The following is a 19,737-nucleotide window of genomic DNA, read 5'->3' on the forward strand; positions in this document are numbered from 1 at the left end:
GCCAAACACGCCCTGTACTTGGCCTCCTTCCTCTGTTTTTCTATCCCTTTCTTCACCTCTCCCTCTCCTCCCGAGCCACATCCCTTTCCTCGGAGCGGAGCCCTTGAAAACCCGTTTTCTCCCAGTTAACTGCAGCGCTCAGCACCCATGGGAAGGGATGTGGGGTCACCCCAGCACCCTGCAAGGAGAACATTCACCGTCAGATGAGCAAGTGCAAATGCTGAGTCCTTGCAAAGGGAGCCCAGCGGGGAACAAAAGCATTGTAACACGCTAATAAATCAGAACCCTGCACTCCTGGGGCTGCCCCATGCAGCGCAGGGGGTGCAGGGGGCTCGGCTCAGCCCCATGGGACTGGTGCAGGATGTGTTTGAGATGCAATAGGGGAGAAAATAAGGAATAAAGCCTCAATTCTGCAGGCGCAGCACGAGCGGGTCTGGCGGAGCCGCTGCAGCCGGGGGACATGTGCCAGCAGCAAGGCTGCTCCTCCGGCTCCGGCTCTCCATCCCCGGAGGCAAATGCGGGATGAAGAGCAGCGAGGAACCCCCTGTGCCTGGCTGGGCACTGCCATGGGCTCATTGGAGCCGATGGCAGCCCTGGGAATCCCAGTGCCTGCCAGATCTGCAGCACTCTGGGAATAAAGCGGGCACTCTAAAACCAGAGCTCCCTTTTCCTCCAGCCCATCCCCATACAGGGACCAGCAGCCAGTTCTCCTCCATAAACTCATCCCTGCCCTAATCCCGGCCCCGCCATCCAGCTGAGCAAGCGTTTCCGGCACCATGACCGTAAGGAATGGGGCCAGGAACCGGTGCATCCCTCTGTGCTAACAAACCCAGGCTCCAGCACCCAGCACAGCCAAGCAACACCCACACCCCAAACCACGGTGCCTGCCTGCTGCAGGCAGTGAGCACCATGGCCAGGCTTTAGCCCTGCTCCTACAAGCACGCGCTCTCCATCAACGCTTCCCATCAATGCTCTCCATCAACCCTATGAGTCCCACGGGATCCTTGCCAGGAGGGAAGGCAGCAAACCCTGAGCTGGATCCGGCCGGGAAGCAGCCGGGCACAAAGTCCTTGGCAAGGGCGGACGGCGGCTCCCGCGCACCCACAGCTACCATGGGCACCGTCACCAGTGTCACACAACCAGGAGCCGTGTCCCAGGCAGGGACATCCCAACCAGCCGAGGTCCATAGGGAGGGAGAATGGGAGACGGAGCCAGAGCGGGATGGCCGGGAGCAGGGGGAAGTCCGGGGATTTCCAGAGAACAAAGCGGCTGCTGGCAGCCGGCATGGCTGGAGGTGGGAGGCGAGTTCCCGGCTCCCGCTCCAGCTGGGGTTGGGAAAAGGCACAAAAAGCACCAGGAGTTTGTGTTTTATCTCCCCGGCAACCCCGGCTCCGGCCCAGGCCCCGGCCAAAACGCGTTGGTGGAGAGCTCGGGGCAGGCGCGGCAGCATCCCATATGCATGGGGTGACATCTGGGGAGCGTCACAGCCGTGCGATGGGGTGGCCCAGGACCCACGGCAGAGCCGGTGACAGCCCTGGCAGCACCGTGGCCCTGCTTTAACCGTGTCACTCCATCATCTTTCCTTAGGGACAGAGCCCAGATCCCATGTGCACCGGGTCACCGGGCTGCTCAAGCCACCGTGGGATGGGACAGACCCACATCAGCAGATGCAAGACATTAGGGGCATTTATCAGATCAGGATGTGATCCTTCAGCCTCTCCCCCTGCACTCCACAGCCTCCGACTGATTTGGAACCACTATGGAGCTGCAGAGCTTCCCCCCTTCCCTTGGCCCAACTGTGGCCGGGCTTGGTGCTGCTGCCGAAACCCAGCCTGGGAGTATGGGGGTGCCTGGGCAGCTGTGATACCCCACTAAAGGGGATCCACTAATGCAGCCTCCATGCCACAAGCTGGCCCCAGAGCTGGCTGCTTTAAACCTCCACTAAGCTCTTTAAGAAACCACTTCCAGCGGGCAGAAATACCTGTCCCAAGCAATCAGCGGAGCTTGGCATCAAAACAAACCCGGCCCCAACCAGGTCAGGTCAGGAGCCGGGATTATGGCAGCGGCGCTGGCGAAATCCTCCTGGAACAAAATCCCCAGCACCTGCTTAACCCATCACCCACGATAATCCCCGCGGCACCCCGCCGCCTTCCCCGTGCTCCGCATCCAGCGGCTGTGCCCAGCACCCGGCTGCTCCCTGCCACCGGTGGCTGCAGACAATGGCCCACGTGTGCCACGGCCGGTGCCGCCGCTCGCAAGCACTCACCGGTGCCACCGCGCGTCCCCTCGGTCCACGGCGCTGGCCAAGCCCGCGGCTCTCCCGCAGCCGCAGCCGGGCTGGATGGTTTCCTTCCGAGCCCATGGACACCGTCATTGGTATCAATCATTAACAGCCACGGCGGCTGACGGCAGCTTTAACCCCCTCGGCACCGCGCGGGACCAGCACGGGGAAGCATCTTCTGCTTGTGTCCAAAGCCCCTGGATCAGCGCCGCAGCACAGCAGGACACGGCAGGGATGCCAAGGGGTGTCAGCAGGGATCCAACCCCCCCCCCCCCGCCATGGACCCCATTCCCGCAGCACATCAGGTCTCTATGCACCCCAACCTGGTCCCTCGGCATCAGGAGACCCCAGGAGGGATACCCCATGCACTGTATCCTGCCTCTGCATCCAGCCAAGCCACCAGAGCTCAGCCCGGTGGGAGCCGCAGGTGACCCTGCTCTCCCCATCCTCGGGGTAGCAGCAGCATCCATGCCAAGGGGTGAGCCCCACAACCCTCTGCCCCCTGCGGAGTGGGGCAGGAGGCACCTCCATTCCTGCCTCAGTGCTGGAGCTGCGATCCCTCAGCTCAGGGGTCTCGGAGCTCTCCCTCTCACAGCTTTGCCAAGGAATATCAATGGCTGTAACGTTATCCAAGTGTGTTTACAACCCAGCCGCGGCTCTTGGCTCCCGAGGCTGCTGCTCAGCTGGCACTCGATGCTGCCAGCACCCTGATGCCAGGGTCCCCTGCACGCTGCGGTACACCTGGGACTGTGCGCATCCCCATGGAGAAGGGAATGGAGCAGGAGCAGAGGCTGTTCCTATGCCTGAGGTCCGGGATGTGGAGGAACAGATGTCCCCGTCACCCCCCTGCCTCTTGCTGCGTTACCCAACCCACAGAGGGGTTGAATGATTAACCTCCGGCTGTGCCATTGCCTGGAGCCAGCAGAGCCCTGCTCTGCCTCTGCACAGCCCTGCACAATGGGAGCAAATCCCTGTCCCCCCCCCTCCCCGTCCCCAAACCCAGTCGGTGTCAGCATCGCCACTGCCCCAGGAACATCCCATTCCAGCCTGTATCTCCCCGCAAACGCAGAGGGACATGGAAGGGGCTCATTCCCCATCCCAGCTCCCATGGGCTCCCCGGCTCTGGAGGTACTCACAGCCCACGACACCCCGCTGTCACCGCAGCATTCAGACACGGATCCGCAGGGAATTTCGCCTTCTCCAGCCCCAGCTGCGGCCTCGGGAGCGGCCGGGCTGCGAGTGCTCCTAAATAACCTCGGACAAACATCTGCACGGCACCACCCCGCGCGGCCGGGAGCAGGGAGCTGCTGTGGGATGGTTTCAATCATGATACGAGACCATCAAATGGCTAAAGAATCCCACAGACGGGAATGAGCTGGGGATAACTGCAGGCACGGCGGCTGATCAGACCCGCTGCCGGCAGGAGGGCTCGGCTCCCCGTGCCCGTGGTGAATCCCTTTGGATACAGCCACGGCTTCTGGATTTCCCATTCCCCACATCCATGCAGGACATGAAGCCACAAGCAAACAGCCCGAGCTGGGAGCACGTGGAGGGCACAGGGCCCAGAGCAGGGAGCAGTGATGCTGGGTGCTGCTGTTAAGCTTCCCCCTGCTCTTGGGGTTCTGCAGAGCCGGGTGTTCCTATTACCACTCACTGAGCCCACCGGGATAGGGACTGGGGTGAGCCTCAGCCTGGGCTCCATCAGCCGTTGTGCTGCTCCCTGTGGAGGCTTTTGACTGATTTTATCCAAATCACCCATTTTCCACTCTCACTCGGGTGCTTTAGCAAACAGATGCGTTCAAAGTGGTAACAGCAGCACCCCGGGGTGCAGTGGGCACAACACGGCCAACACCAACACAGCACCAACGCCACCGCAGCACCCACATCGGGGTTCAGCGGGGCTCTGGGGTAGGGGCTTGCAGCAGCTCTGGCTCTGCCCCAGCTCATGGTGAGCTCCTGGGCTGCTCAGCGCCCTGACCTCCCGCAGTCAAGTCCCGACTCATTCGGCACATTCCTGGCATAGCCGGCTGTGCCGCGCGGTGCCGGCACGGAGCCCCAAGCCTGTCGGAGCGCCGAGGCTGGGAGGGTGCCAGCAGCACGCTCATGTCTCGTGGCTCCTGCACCCCAGGGCTCCCTCATGGTCTGATGTGCCCATGAGGATTTATCCTTGCGCAGGAGCAGCCTGGTTCTGCCTCCTGTGCCGCGGTGGAGCTGGTCCAGGCAGCGGGCTGTCATCGCAAGGCAGCCCAGCATCCTCCCCAGCACCCCAGCTCCCGTCCCAGTTGCCTTCTCCGGGCTGTGCCACACGTCCCTTACGTTGGCACGGGTGTGATGAAGGTATATGGGGTAACTCTCCCATTTTTAGATCTGTTCCTGTACCTCCGCAGGCCTCGGAACAGCTTGTAACCGAGCTGTGATGCAACAGCGCGCGCACCCCGGTTGTGCAAGTGCCTTGCACTGATTCGCTCCCGAGCACGGGGCTGGCCGAGGTTCTCCCACCCTCTGGTCCGCAGCCTCTGGAGCAGCCCATGATCACGGTGTGGGTGCAATGGGGCACCCAAGTGCTCCCAAAAGTGCTCCCAAGTACCTGAGAAGAGCCAATGGTGGGGATCTGCCATGGGCGGGAGCTGAGCCTGGCACCCATGGGTGCCTCCAACTCTTTCTGACAGTCCCGGAGCCACCAGCTTCCGTGTACAGAGCGGGAACCTCCCCAGACCTGGGGAGGACACAGCCCAGGGGACCTGGAAGCTCTGGTCTCCAGCACGACCATCCTGAGACACAGCCCCCAAGGGGCACATCCAGTACCCCCCAGCAGCTCATGTTCCCCATATCACACCATTCGCCTCCTCCAACAGCCATTAAAAGTTCAACCCAGCCATCAGCACCAGTGCAAGGATGGGTGCAGCGATGCCCTTGCTGCCCTTGAATGGGACAACCCTGCTGTTATTGCTATCCCCAACCCACCACACCCTGGTGTGGCAGGGCCGGGGCAGCTGGGGACAGCTTCCCAGTGAATCACTGGCTGTTCCCAGCTTCCCAACTGCGTCCCAATTAGTTCACGAAGCCAACAACAGCCCCGAGGGGCAGCTGCAAGGGGAAAGCAAGGAATTTGCTGGGGGAAAAGCAGGGCTCAGTAGTGCGGCGTCGGCTCAGCAGAACGAGACCTTCCCCTGCATGGAGTTTAGTCACTGTGGGATGTTTCCAATTGGAAACCAGGACAGTTCCAGGCTGAATGCACGCCAGTCTTCCACTTCCCAGAAATCCCATTTGCAAATGAGCCTCTTGCCAGTTCCCCCTTCTCCCCAGCATCATGTAAACAAGTATCACCCCATCATCCCGATGGGGAGATGCAGCCATCAGGCTTCGGCTGCAGCACAGCCCATCCCCGCTGCCTCTGTCTCTGCATCCATAGTGCTGCCCATGGAGGGAAGCTGAGGATGGGATTCCTGAGCCTGACAATGCTGGAGCTGGTTCATTCCCAGCCTGGTAAGTTCCCTTGGCAATGGCTCTGAGGTGGTGGCACAGCCTTTTGCAGCTGCCTGCAGTGTGCCTGCAAGGATGCTCATTGAGGGGGCAAGCGCAGTGCTTGCCCTCCATCAGGAACTGGTTTGCTCAGCTCTGTGAAGAGCTGGAGGCTTGTGCTGAGTTTCCAGAAGGCGAAGGCAGAGATGGGGCAATACATGTGGGAAGAGCAGCTGGCTCTGGCTTTCCTTTGGGTTTGGGTCAGGGGAGGATGCTCCACATCCACCGGTGTCTCCAGTTCAATCTAGCCCAGAGGACACAGGGAATCAAGGGAACAGCCAAGGGAACGCAGTCACAAACCTCAACTCCTTAGGGAACCAGTGAGTGGAAAGAATCCAGCCATGCCCTTGACTTGCCCTGGTGTGTTCTCCCCCTCCACGCTTCTCCGTGCCCCAGCAGGATGGAGCAGGCACCACATAGGGCCCGCAGAGGGGACATCCCTGCTCTGTGCCATGCTGGGCATCACCAGAAGCAGCTGAAGGTTCCTCCTTGTCACAGGGTTAATGAATGGCCCTGCAGGATGTGAAGGAGAGGCCCCTGGAAGCAGGGACCAGCTCGGAGCCTGGTGCTTCCCCCACTGTCACTGGAGGGAGAGGGGAGGAAGAAGCAGGATGGTGCCAGGATCAGGCTCAGCCATAAACCCCCTGCCCTGCCAGGGGGGAGATCAACCCTTCCCCCCGGCATCCGTGGAGCAACGGGATGGAAACCACAAGGAACCCATGCTGCAGGCCAGAGATCCACAACAGCCACATGCTGCTGCCAGACAGGGATGCTGGGGCATCCTCCAGCACTGGCAGGACACTGGTACCATCATCCCAGCAGTCTGGGTGGGAGGGTCTAGGGAGGAAGGGGCTTTTCCAGGCTTCAGGAAAGCCCGGGGGGGCACAGCAGGGTAAGCAGAGGGTTGCTTTAAAAAAGCCTTTCTTAAACCATCCCTTTAAACAGCACAAAGCGGGCGAGCAGCTGGGTCTCTCCCCTGGGAGGAGAGGCAACTTTAAGCAGCACTTCCAGGAGATTGCAGCGTTACTCCCAGCCAAGGGCAGGGACAGCAGCTCCCCCCTGCCAGCCATGGACCGGGCGGGCAGGATCCCACCAAGCATCCCGGCTTTGAAGCGGGTGGGCAGGACCCCAGCGCACATCCCCACTTCCCCGGCAGCACTGGAAGCAGCAGGGCGCTGTGTGTACGCCCCGGGTGCCTCTGCCCCACTCCCGGCTCTGCCAGCCTTATCTCGGTGCCACACCTTCCATTGAGCTCCATGAGAGGTGTTTAACCCCTGGGAGAGCGCAGCCGGGCTTTGCCGTGCCCGTGCCCGGTGGGATGCGCTGCCGATCCCTGCCCACGGGGCGAACATTCCCCCCCTCCCCTTGCTGATGGCCAGGGCTGTATCCGCAAGCAAAACCACCCTCCCTACAACCCTTCACCTCATCCATGGCTCTGCAGCCGCCCTCTGGCACAGCCCAGCCCTCTGGATGCGCCGGCACGGTGCAGACCCCTCCATCTCCATCCCTTCGGCTCCAGCGCTGGGGGCTCTTCCTCCATCGCCCCCGGCTCCTTCCTTACCCCCACCACAGCACCCACTGCTGGCTCCCCCTCCCTGCTCACCGGGTGCTCGAGGGCAGTGGGCTCGGTGCCGAGGTGGGAGCTGATGGTGAAAAGGGGGAGAAGCGCCGGTGGCCTCCGAGAGCCGCCGCGTCCGATAAGCGAGGTCTGAAACCTGAAGCTGGAGGTTGGCTCCTTCCTATATAAACAGGCGCTGAGCACACACACACACATCCACACCCCGCTCTCACGTCATTCCCACTGCTCCCGGCCACACCAGGCACCTTCCAGCCCTGCGCTGGGATAGCCACAACACCGGCCACCACTGCCCGAGAACCCCCGACACCAGTCCCGGCCCCCAGTGTGCTCAACGGACACTGGGTTCTGCTGTGATCCAGATGGGATTTTAATGCTGTGGATAGGTCTGCTTCCCAGTGCTTTGGGAATGGGGCTGGGACCCAGCAGTGGGCAGCACTGGTGTTCAACCCAGCAATATGGGAAAGGCTGGGAAGCGCATGTTTAACCTCATAAAACAGCCCAAAGGGACTCAGCCCCGTGCTGGATCGGCTGATGGGGTGGCTGCTGGCACTGCTGTGTGACCCAGGGTGATGGGTGCCGCTCACCAGCCCTGCTGAGCCTCATCATGGCCACCACGGTGGCCGATAGCCAGAAGGCGGCTGCACCGTGGCAGCGCGGGACTTCCTTGTGCGGGATGAAACAACCCAGGAACACAAAACCCTGCCTTGTTTTCCTCCGTTCTCCAGGCTCGCCGGCAGCCCAGAACCGGGGCAGCCACATACCATCGGTGAGGCTGGGCTGTGCTTGCTTCACCCCTGCTCCAGCCTGCGGGGCGAGCGGGGATGCTCCCAGGCATTGCCCATGGGAAAGGGGAAGGAGCCCCAAAGCTGCTTTGCTGGGTAGGGGTGAAACCACTCCATGGCACGGAGAGGGTGGGCACATCTATGGGGACCTCTCTATCGTGCGGAGAGCAGCTCATGGCTGGGGGCTCTTCAGGATTGCAGCCTGGGGTTCCCCGCGCTGGCTCCAGCATCCATCCATCCATCCATCCATCCATCCATCCATCCATCCATCCATCCATCCATCCATCCATCCACCCACCCATCCATCCATCCACCCATCCATCCCTCCCTCCCTCCACCCGGGGTGCCGTGGTGGCAGCGCTGGGAGCCAGCTCCCCGCCCCGGTTGCACAAGCGGCCCCAGGGCGCTGCCGGGCTGCGCACAAACAACAACAGCCTGTTTATGAGCAGGCAGCGCCCGATTCACCTGCATCCAGAGTGCTCACTGCCTGATCCCAGGCAGGAACAGTGCGAGACGTGTCCATCCCCATAGACCCCATTGAAACGCTGCCTTCCCAGGCACCAGCACTGTGGGTCCATCCCCCATGCAGCATTCTGTAAAGGTACTTTGGAAGAGCAAATTTGCCTTTGGAGTACCTGGATTGACTGGGCGCGATGGGGATGAGATGGCCTCGGGCAGGGATTTCCTCCCCAGGGTCATCCCAAGGGACTTTGGTCCCACAGCAGGTCCTCCTGCCCCACTGGGACAGCACCCGTTGTGCCCTACAAGCAGCCATGGCTCTGGGCAGCACCAACGTCTCCCCTCTCTGGCTCCTCTGATGCACACCACTGTGGCCTAGCAGCACCCAAAATAGTCTTCTTCCAGCAGACCACAAATCCCTTGGGAATGAAGCAGAGACCAGCAGCAAGGCCCAGGGCTCCTGCTGGCATAGACTGAGGTATTTTGAATATACCACTTTTAGTTAACCAGCCAGATGAGCCCAGGGTCATCTTGGCCAAAAAACAGGGGGGTTTGTACATTCTTTTGCTTGAAGAGAAGCAAAAGCTGCTCCCAGCCCCGGTTTCTGCACCATCCATGCACCAAAAGGTGCCTCCTCCATCCACCCATGGAGCAGAGCAGCCACCCCACAAGCGTGGCACCCCCATGAGCAGGGCACTGAGCCCTGCACTGCATCCCTGCTGCCGCAGCACCGGGACACAGAGCATTGCTCCCCAGCAACAACAACCCGTGCCTGAACCCAAGGTCCTGCTTATCAGCAGCACAAGCATGTCTGGTGATAAGCCCAGGGATAAGATAAGGCCCCCTGCAGCCTTGCTGCTATCACAGGCCCTTCCTCCATCACTGTACCCCAAGGCTGAGGGGTGCTGAACCCCCAAACACCCCCTTAGCAGCACGCAAGCAGCCTCTCACCTCGATGGGCTTTAGGATTCATCACATTCACACTCCAAGCATCGCATCTTGTTTATGAATCACTCAATCTGCTTGATGTGGAGGGGTGGGAGAGGGAAACAAGCATGAACACCCCCCCCCCCCCCAAACCTCCCCTAGCAAAGCATCGTCAGTGGAAGCCTGGCAGGGGAGGGAAGAGGCGAGCGCAGTGCATGAGGCTGGCAATAAAAGCTGGAACTGCTGATGATCGCTGCTCAACCGACCTGAAAGGAGAGCTGCTGCTGCCGCCGAGGAGAACAGCCCCACAGGCCCTGGGCACAGGGCTTCACCCGGGGCTGGCACCCACCTGAGCCTTCCTCGCAGCACTTCTCCTCCTCCTCCTCGCTGCCCCTCATTCATCTCCCTGCTCGCGGTGCCAGGAAGCAGGAGCTGAGCATCCCCCTTGGGCTCAGCATCCCACATCCCCGGGCAGGAGGATGCAAACCAACGCCAAGGAGGGAAAAGCAGCTCCTGGGGACACCCCAAACTATGGGGGCTCAGCCCCGTCTCCCTCCTTCCCACCCGACTCAACCATGCCTGGGCACGGCGAGGGGAGGGGATGGGGTGCTTGGAATGCGTGGTCCCATTCCCAATCCTACACACGGGATCTGCCAGTGTGTGTGTGGGCACCCCCAGCTCCAGCAGAGCCGGCCTGGCCTTTAAAAGAGGAGGATTAGGGAAAAATAAAAGACCAAAACAACCTCCCCCCCCCCTCTCCACGCATGTTTGCTTCCCAGCATCCGTGCCAGGCTATAAATACCCAGCACTCTCCGTTCCGGCTGCGGGGTGGCGGGATTTAAATGGGATCGGAGGGAAACAGCGCTGCAGGGTTTGAGGGATGCTGCGCCAGGATGGGGTGGCTCCTCCCCTGGGGCAATGTGGGCACAGGGAATGATGATGGGCAAGAGGTTGGGCAAGCTGGACCCTGTCAGCGGCAGCCATTCCAGTGGGGCAGGCAGAAGAGATCCCCAAGGAGCCCTGGAGGCAGCGCGGTGGATGCCAGGAGGGAATGAAAGGCAGCACTGGCAGGAGCTGGGGCAGGCTGCCAGGCACGTGCCACCTCCCAGTGCCCCCAGTGCCACCCACTGGGAGCACTGGGAGAGGGGCAAGTGCAGAGCAGCCCCCTCTGTCCGGACATCCAGCCCTGGATCTCTCCATCCCGCTCCATGGATCCAGCACTGAGCCTCCCCCCAGCACCCTGCAGGGGAGGATGGGGGTCCGGGCGTGATGCTGGGGGTGCTGCAGGGAGCAGTCGGGACCAGGGGAAGCCCTTCCAAGTGCAATCCCTGCCGCGGGATTGCTGCCTCATTAGAGAGCAATTAGAAACTCATTACGGGGTGGTAACACCCAAACCCCATCAGGAAATGGGACTGTGGGTGCCAGATAGAGCACGCGTGCTCCGGCGCACCCCACACACTGGAGACGGGACACGTCAGAGGGAGGAACCTGCCCTGGGAGAGGTCACTGGAGCAAATCCCCACTGTGCTGGCTCCGTGCCTCAGTTTCCCCACTTGTTGGGAGCTCCCTGCCTCTCCCCAGAGGCATTGATACAGCCCGTGCTTGGCTGCCCTCCCCTGCAGCACCCCTGCAGCACCAGCGTTGGCTCTGCCTCGGTGAGGAGCATCCTGGTCCCACCAGCCCCATCCCACTGTCCTCATCCCTCCATCCCCGTTCCATCAGCCACATCCCAACATCCCCATCCCCTCCTCACCCCAGCAGTGGGATGTTGCCACTGAGCCCCATTCCCATGGGATTGGGAGCTGGGGTCTGTGCTGCTGGAAGCTGGAGGAGCCCCAAGAGCTCTGAGCCACCCCAAACCCCTGCAGCATGTGCCCATTCCAGCTCCTAACATCAGGTGAACTTTAACTGCACCAATAACATTCCTGTTGGCTCCCACCTTATCCATGGGGGGTTAGCACAGGGTATCCACAGCCCAGAGAGGCCACCAGCCCTGCCACTGCACCCAAGGACACTGGGGAGGGGGACAAATAGGAGCTGGACCCTCTGCCCCATCACCCTGAGGCACTGCAGGGACACGGAGCCTCCTGTGACAGCAGCAGGGACAAGGTCACAGCAAGAACAGATCGCAGCTAGCAGGGAGGAGATGTGGGCAGGATGAGGATGGGATGCGAAGCAGCAGCACTGATGGCTGGTGAAGGGCCTGGCGTCTCCGGGCACAAGGGGAAGAGATGGGAAACGAGCTCTTCCTTCCCTCCGGGAACTCATCACGGCAATTCCAACTGAGTGTTGGAGCCCGGCGGCCCTGGAGTTTGCTCTCGGAATCCTCATCTCCCTGACAAGAGGGAGAGCAGCCGGCAGCCAGAGCCCTGTGAAAGGTCACTGCGTTTGCACGTCCACAAAACAGGCATTTATAAGAGAACAGGGCAGGAAAACATACCCCATGCTCACACAGTGGCACCGGTGAAACTGGGATGGCAAAGGAGCTGGGAGCATCGGCCTAGGGTCCCCCCCCAGCACCCCAGATTTAGCAGGTTGGAACCATGCAGTTGGCTTTAAAATCACCAAACACAGGCGAAAGCAGCACATTTCTACCTCCTGATGTGTTTCCCCTTTCTGGGCCCTGAGGGTGCAGCCTCATGGTCAAATTCTCTGCAAGAATAAAGGCTGGAAAAGGAGCTTCAGTGCAGGAAGCTCATCAAGCAGATGAACACCTCACTGCAAAGGGGGGGCAGAGCCAAGCCCCTCTGCGCTGCAGGGCCCTGGGGTGCGGGTCCCTGTGCAGCATCAACCAGCAGTGTGGAACCGGCCGAGCAGGGCTGGCGGGTGCCGGGGCTGCCGGGGCTGCCAGACTGGTCCCGGCTGTTCGGTCGCAGCACATCATCCACCCGCTGTGTCCCCACCATGCGGCAGAGGCCATCAGCAGCCACACGCCTGCTCCTAACGTGGCACTGGATGGCCATTACCTGGTTGCCAGCAACAGTGAGAGGCTTCTCACTGCCCATCAGGTACCAGGGGCTCTGTGGTGGTGGCCGCGGGAGGAAGACGGGCATTGGAGAAGCGGGAGGATGCAGGAAGATGCTCTCAGGACACGCCACAATCCCAGCTGCAGTCCCCAACCTCAGATCTCAAGGGAAAGAGGATGAGGAGGGGGGTACCTGGCCAAGGGAGGCGACACAGCAGGCACAGGGGCATCATGGACGCGGCACAGTGGGATCAGAGATACGGAGCAGGGGGGCTGTGAGGAGCGCCAGCCACACACAAAAGCCATCTCATTATCCCCTAATTAGTGCCTTGCCAGCTCCTGCAATTAACACCCATGCAAGTGGCTGCTGTTGAGGTAAACAGAGGGTTAGGAGCACCCTCGAGAGCAGGGGGGGGCCTGGCAGGGTGCAGACCACCCATGGGCATGCACTAAGGAGCAGGGGACCCTGGTGCTGAGTACTGGGGGCCCAGGCTGCCCACTGAGCCCCAGGGCTGGGCTGGATGCTCTCACCCAGCATCCCGGCAGCGGCAGGACCTGGTGCTGCTGGTGGCAGTGCCTGGAGCATCGCAGGGGAATGGGGCATCACCCAGCACTGTGGCCAGGAGCAGCCGTGTTCCCAAGGAGGAGAGGAACCTCTCCTTTAGAAACATCAAAGGAAAACAACCACCAGGTCCTAAATGGCCTTTCTCCAACTGACCCAGAAACATGGATCAGGAGCTGCCTCATCCCTTAATTGAGAACTTGGTGACTTTGACTCTTTATTAAAGAGCTTTGCTGGATGCATGGATTAAGGGCACAACCTGATTCCCTGCATACCGCGGCCGGAGCAGCCTCACCCCGCAGCTCCCGCGTTGCAAGAAAAACCGCAACCAAACCAGAGCAATGCCGACAACCAGGAGAGCCCCGACCTTCCCCCGCAGAAACAAGCCATTCCCACCATGTTTTCCACGTTCGGATGCTGAAAGGAGTGGGAAGAGCTGGGGGGAAACAGGAGCCCTGCCTGCCCATCATCCCATCCACAGGATGCCAGGGAAACCCGGGTGGTTTTGGAGACTGGCAATGTGTGAAGCCCAATACCACACCATAGCGGGAAGGGGCTGCATGGAGCTGCCAGATCCCAGAGAGAAACAAGGGTAACGGGGAGATGGCACATCCCTCGCTGCACTATTTCTGCCTGCTGCAGATTATCGTGTTTCAAGCTAAGGAAAACAGAAGAGGGGGATGCTACTACAAATGTATGAGAGAGAGGAGCAGCGATGGAGCTGCTTCCCCCTCCAGCGAGCAAAGACAGGCGGGAGAAATCCCCATCCCAGCTGATTCCCAGGGGCAAAGATGGAGCAGGAACAACCCAAGACCCTGCCTGGCTGCTGAGGGTTCAGGTGGCTTTGGGAGGGGGTTAAGCCCCACGCTGCCCCTCTGGGTTGGTGTTTGTGCCCAATGCCAGGCCCTGTGTGCACACACATGCACGTACATGTGCACACACACATGCACACACATGCAGTCTTCCCAGGGCAGCAGACAGGGTGATGCTAATGCATGATCCCCATGGCATGGAGCAGCATGGACACTGCTACCCTCGCAGCCATCAGTACCCAATGCAGTCAGCCCATCCAGGCATGGAGCTCACTCTCCTGCCTGCTCCTGCCCGTTTCTGCCTCCTCTCTCTCATTCCCTCCAGCCCAGCTGCTGCTCCCGCTGGTTTCTATGGGAACTCGGTAGGAAAACACGGCAGGGGACAGGCAGGGATGTGGGCATAGTGATGGGGTGCTCAGGGCCAGGATGCTGCAGTGGGATGGGTGCCCATGGGGCTCCCGGCATGGGCTGGGGGTGCCGGGGCTGCTCCCCCCAGAGCAGGCTCTGGCCGAGGCTTTGGTGCTGGTGTGATTTTCAATGCCTTGGCCAGCCCCAGTGGGATTCCTAATCCCGGCTCTGGCTCCCCAAGGAGCTGGATCTGGATGTGCAACAGGGATGGGTGCACCTCAGCTGGGCAAGGAGGCTCCAGCTCCACCAGGGCCACGCTGGGAAGCCTCATCCTATCCCAGCCGAGGGAAGGGGACAAGCGGGATGGTGCGGATCAGAACAGGACAGGAGCTCTCCTTCAGAAGGGATACAGGGAAACTGGAGCAGCCACGCACGCTTACAGAGCCGGGTGCATGCACACGCGCGTGCCACAGGACGAGCCATACCGGGAGCAACAGTGCAGCAGCCCCAGCTCCCAGCCGGGGGTGCACGGTGGGATGAGCAGCGGGGTGCAGATGCTCTTGACGTGGAGATGTGGGAGAAACCAACGGGTGCTGCTGATTCCCAGCTGCAGAGCAGCGCCTCAAACGGCCTCTCCTGCCGGGAAGATGTCTTCTCCTCCAGCAAATGCCACCCGGGTTCCTTCCATGCCCGATCCCTGGCACCTCTCCCCATGCCGGGATGGTCTCGCATCCCTTCCCTGCTGCTGCTTCCCTCTCCTCCCTGCACGGAGGGATTACGCGGCCGCTCCGCAGCCATCTGGACGGGGGAGCTGGGCCCCTGCACCCAAGGGACCGCGGCGCACGTGACGGTGGGATGGCGGGGCCAGGCAGCGCGGACCAAACCCTGCATTCAGCCCTCCCACACCACAGAAAGACCCCGCAACGAGGTGATGGAGGGGGACCAGAGCGGGGGTCCCCACCGAGCCATAGGGGAGAACGGTCCCTGGGGACCCATCCGGCCGGGGTTTCAGAGACTCGTGGCGGATGGAACATGCCCCCCATCATGTGATGAACCAGGCGCTGCTCCCTCAGATCCAACCGTGGCGCAACAAAGCTGCGATTGACGGCGCGGGGCAGCGGCTCCGGCACCGCCAGACACCTCCGTGCCGGGGGGGGGTCCACGGAAGGCATCTCACAGGCAACCGCATCCCCGAGGCAAGGCTCGCCCTTGCTCTGTGCTGCTCCTGGAGGAAGAGGAGGAGGAGGAGGCTGGCGCCCTGCTCGCAGCAGCAGCGAGACGGGAGGCGCGAAGGCCAAGGAGGCACTCGGGTCCCTGGGAAGCGGCAGACGACATCTCCGGCTCCATCCATCACATCCCGGGCTCCATTCATCACATCCCATCCTGGCTGCGACCTCAGCAAAGCAGCCAAGCACAGCGGGGTTGGTGGGGCTCTGACCCATGCCAGCCCCGACCCCCCCGCCCCGTTATGACCATAGGGGTTTCGGGGTGCTGAGCTCCAAAAGCCGGGTCTCTCCCAAAGCTTGGGTTCAAGCCTGGGAGACCCCATCGGGCGGTGGTGGGGGTCCGGGGGCACAAACCAGCACACAGCACAAGAACACACCGCGGGGACAGCTCGGGGCGGGGGGGGCTCACTTGTCACCCATAGCGCGGCAGGAGGGGTGAGGGGGAGCCTGGTCCCCGCTGCACACCCTGCCCTAGCCATGGGGTGCGCTCAGAGCACCCCCGGCGGGCTGTGATCCCCCCCCCCGCCATAGACAGCACCCGCGCGTAGCCCGCTCTCCCGGTTCCCGATGAGGGGATGCTCCGCGCTCCGCAGCGCCGAGGAGGAGGAGGAGGAAGAGGAAGAGGAGGAGGATGCAGGGAGCCGCGCTGCGGGCACTCACCGTCCGGGGCGGGCAGCAGCCGGGCCCCCCCCCCGGTGCCTACGATCGCAGCATCCTCCCGGCCAGCCCGAGCCCGAGCCCGAGCCCGAGCCGCAGCTCGAGCGGGAGCTGGGCATGCTCGGGGGCCACCGAGCGGCACGTGACGCCGGGCTGGCACCGAGCACCGCGGGGGGGCCGCGCCGTCCCCCGGCACCGCGGACAACGGGACCGGTACCCCCCCGGCAGCACCGGGGAGGGGAGGATGGACCGAGATGTGCCCCCCCGCCCCCCTTCCCCGGGGGAGCGCTGACAGCCTGCATCCATCCCAGCATCAGCCCCCCGCTCCCCCTTCCCAGCATCAGGGGGAGCTGCATCCATGACAGCCTGCATCCATCCCAGCATCAGCCCGCACTGTGCTCCCCCTGCATCCATCCCAGCATCAGCCCGCACCGTGCTCCCCCTGCATCCATCCCAGCATCAGCCCGCACCGTGCTCCCCCTGCATCCATCCCAGCATCAGCCCGCACTGTGCTCCCCCTGCATCCATCCCAGCATCAGCCCGCACCGTGCTCCCCCTGCATCCATCCCAGCATCAGCCCTCACCGTGCTCCCCCTGCATCCATCCCAGCATCAGGGAACAGCCCGCACCGTGCTCCCCCTGCATCCATCCCAGCATCAGCCCGCACCGTGCTCCCCCTGCATCCATCCCAGCATCAGCCCGCACCGTGCTCCCCCTGCATCCATCCCAGCATCAGCCTGCACTGTGCTCCCCCTGCATCCATCCCAGCATCAGGGAACAGCCCGCACCGTGCTCCCCCTGCATCCATCCCAGCATCAGGGAACAGCCCGCACCGTGCTCCCCCTGCATCCATCCTAGCATCATAGAATCATAGAATAATTACGGGTGGAAAGAACAAGATCATCCAGTTCCAACCCCCCTGCCATGGGCAGGGACACCTCACACTAAACCATCTCACCCAAGGCTATGTCCAACCTGGCCTTGAACAGCCGGGACCATGCTCCCCCTCCATCCATCCCAGCATCAGGTGACAGACAGGACCCTGCTCGCTCTGCATCCATCCCAGCATCAGGGGACAGCCAGAGCCATACTTTCCCTTGCATCCCAGCATCAGGGAATCAACCATGACCACACTTCCCTCCACATCCTCCATCTCTTGGAGCAGGGGAGCCTGCTCGTCCCCAGGCAGGCTTGTGGGACCCGCTGCAGCCGATCAGGCAGTATCACTGGGATCTGCTCCCCAGGGAGAGGATACAACAGGCAGAGGACAGGCAGCAAAACACTCAACAACCACAGCTCGCTCTCTGGAGCTCGAAGGCCACCCTGGGCAGTGCCAAGGGTCAGTAATGGCCCAGGCAGGGCTGGGAGGACTTTTCAACAGCCTGGAGATGTGTGCTCTCCAGGAAGGAAAACCCAGTGGCTGCCCTTGATCCTATAATCCCCCATTAACCACCCGGCATCAGGGGCTGGGGAGGGGGTTGGCTTTCACTGGATGCTGTCTCCTGTATCTCCCCCTCGATCCCCCCCAGCACTGGGTGGGATCATCCTTCCCTGGCAGAAGGACCCCAGCATCCCTAAAGCTCCACATTGTCCCCTCTCCAAGGCCACTGTGCCTGCTCCACAGGCAGCAGGGACCTGATGCGGTGGCTCTAAGACCCCCCTTGCCCTCCTGCACCCTGAGCTGGCCCAGGCGGGTACCAGCATCACATGGAGCCAGCGGTTCCCTTCTCCACAGCTGGGTCCTGTCCAGTGTAAGGCGTCCCTGCCCATGGCACGGGGTTGGAACTGCATGACCTTAAGGTCCTTTCCAACCCAAACCGGTCTGTTTCTGTATGCAGCGAGGTGCAGGGCATGCACCAGCCACAATGCCTCCTTGGGGGTGCAGCAACCAGCTCAGGCCATGCCAGGAGCTTGCTATCTCCAGCCCAGACCTGCTCCACAGCGGCATTCCCTGCCACCATGGGGCTCGGGGAATCATGGACATCCCGGACGCACTGCAGACACGAGCTCCAGCCTGCCCGGGGGGGGTTCCCCACCATGGTGATGGTTATGGCTGCACGACTCGATGTGGGGCTGATCCAAGGACACCTTGGCTCTGCTCGACAGATTAGACCGGATAATCCCGGTGCTTTCTGCAGCCCTTGGGATCTTTGCTCTCGCAGGGTTTACGGCTGTCTGAGCACACAGAGGGACCTGCACATAGCAACGGGCTCAAAGATCCCGTCTGGAACACCCTCACCCAGCAGGAGCCGGCTCACAGCCCTGCAGCTCTGTGTCTAGACACCAGCATCACCCCGCCAGGGTCCCAGCTCCTGCACTGGAGGCAGGGATGGGGTGAGAGGCAACGGGGAGCAACCTGCTGGGATGAACCGGTGCTCCTGGAGCAGCACCTGGGGCCAGAGCCTCACTGAGTTACGCTCAGCGCAGCCAGCTCTGCACCACCTGCCCTGGGGACCCTGAGCTCCATCCCAAGAGCATCAGGACTGCAGAGCCATGCAGAAAGCCCTCACTGGGCTCCAGGGGACCGTTCCCTGCAGGCTGATGCAGGGTGGGGGCTGCCTGGCTTGTCCCACGCCACCCTGCAGCTCCCGTTGCCCTCAGAACACACATTTGCATCTGGAACGGTGACTTGGCACCGGAGCTGCCTCCTGGGCCTGTCCCAGCAGCTGGGTGCAGGATGTAGCCCAAAGCTGGGCCTGGTCCCTGCTTAACCATGTACAGGGACCACCGTGGCCATGCAGGGACAGGTAACATGTGCCTCAGAGCACATGGAGCCAGGCTGGGAGAGCTGGGCTGGGTCAGCCTGGAGAAGAGAAGGCTCCTGAAGGGGAGACCTGAGAGCAGCTCCAGTGCCTGAAGGGGCTGCAGGGAACCTGGAGAGGGGCTTGGGACAAGGGATGTAGGGACAGGCCAAGGGGAATGGCTTTAACCTGCCCGAGGGGAGACTGAGATGAGCTCTTAGGCAGAAGCTCTTCCCTGTGAGGGTGCTGAGGCGCTGGCACAGGGTGCCCAGAGAAGCTGTGGCTGCCCCATCCCTGGCAGTGCTCAAGGCCAGGTTGGACACAGGGGCTTGGAGCAGCTGAGGGTGGGGGCAAGAGGCAGAAGCTTCTCCCCCAGACCCCTTCTCACTTACTTGATGAAGTAGAAGCCCCCGTGCACTGTGGTGTCCACCTCCCAGCCTCGGGGCAGCCCTGGAAGGACAAGGCAGAAGCAGGGTCACCCTCCATCACCCCATGAAGTCATCGCCCTCCCCACTGTCACACCAAGGTCCCACTTCACCAGGAGCAGCCACAGGGAAGGGTAGGGGAACACAGGCAGGGAGCTCCAGGATGCTTCTGACCCTTTCAGGATGCTCCTGACCCTTTCGGGATGCTCCATCCTGCCCTGGTGGGTTCCTACATGCTCAAACTGCATTTTTAAAGCAGTTTGGGTCCCCTCTCCATCAGTGACAGGTCTGAGACCACAGAAGAGTCTCTCTGCTGAAGTAGACTCTTAAAAGCTCCTTGAACCCCCCTGTCAAGCTGGATACCCCATGTCCAGGAGATGGGGCACGGCCGTGCGCATCATTCAACCCCTCTCAACCCTCCCCACATTCAAGGATCAGCTTTTTGGGGTCT

General features: G+C 61.9%; 2 protein-coding genes across 17 annotated transcripts in view; one reads left to right on the forward strand and one right to left on the reverse strand.

Annotated features, from left to right (window-relative positions):
• The window catches only part of PLEKHA6 (pleckstrin homology domain containing A6), a 43,082-nt gene extending 23,777 nt beyond the window's left edge, over window positions 1-19,305 (reverse strand). For 2 of the 15 annotated variants that reach the window (XM_062605472.1, XM_062605475.1), the window contains exon 1: window positions 19,254-19,297. Coding sequence is in view for 3 of the 15 variants with exons in the window: in XM_062605477.1 (XP_062461461.1) it covers window positions 3,418-3,548 (131 nt within the window). In the remaining 12 variants the exon portion in view is untranslated. Of the gene's footprint in view, window positions 1-2,266; window positions 2,461-3,417; window positions 3,561-7,406; window positions 7,555-9,899; window positions 10,233-16,123; window positions 16,269-19,253 lie in introns of those variants that run through there. The other 13 variants (XM_062605478.1, XM_062605473.1, XM_062605474.1 and 10 more) reach the window with 12 other exon arrangements.
• LOC134157043 (adenosine receptor A3-like) overlaps window positions 1-19,737 on the forward strand; it is a 122,566-nt gene that overhangs the window by 43,445 nt on the left and 59,384 nt on the right. The gene's annotated exons all lie outside the window — the stretch shown is intronic.

The sequence above is a fragment of the Pezoporus occidentalis genome, unplaced genomic scaffold (assembly GCF_034315485.1).
Source record: "Pezoporus occidentalis ecotype Australia unplaced genomic scaffold, CSIRO_AGI_Poc_V1 ctg92, whole genome shotgun sequence".
Classification (NCBI taxonomy): Eukaryota; Metazoa; Chordata; class Aves; order Psittaciformes; family Psittacidae; genus Pezoporus; species Pezoporus occidentalis.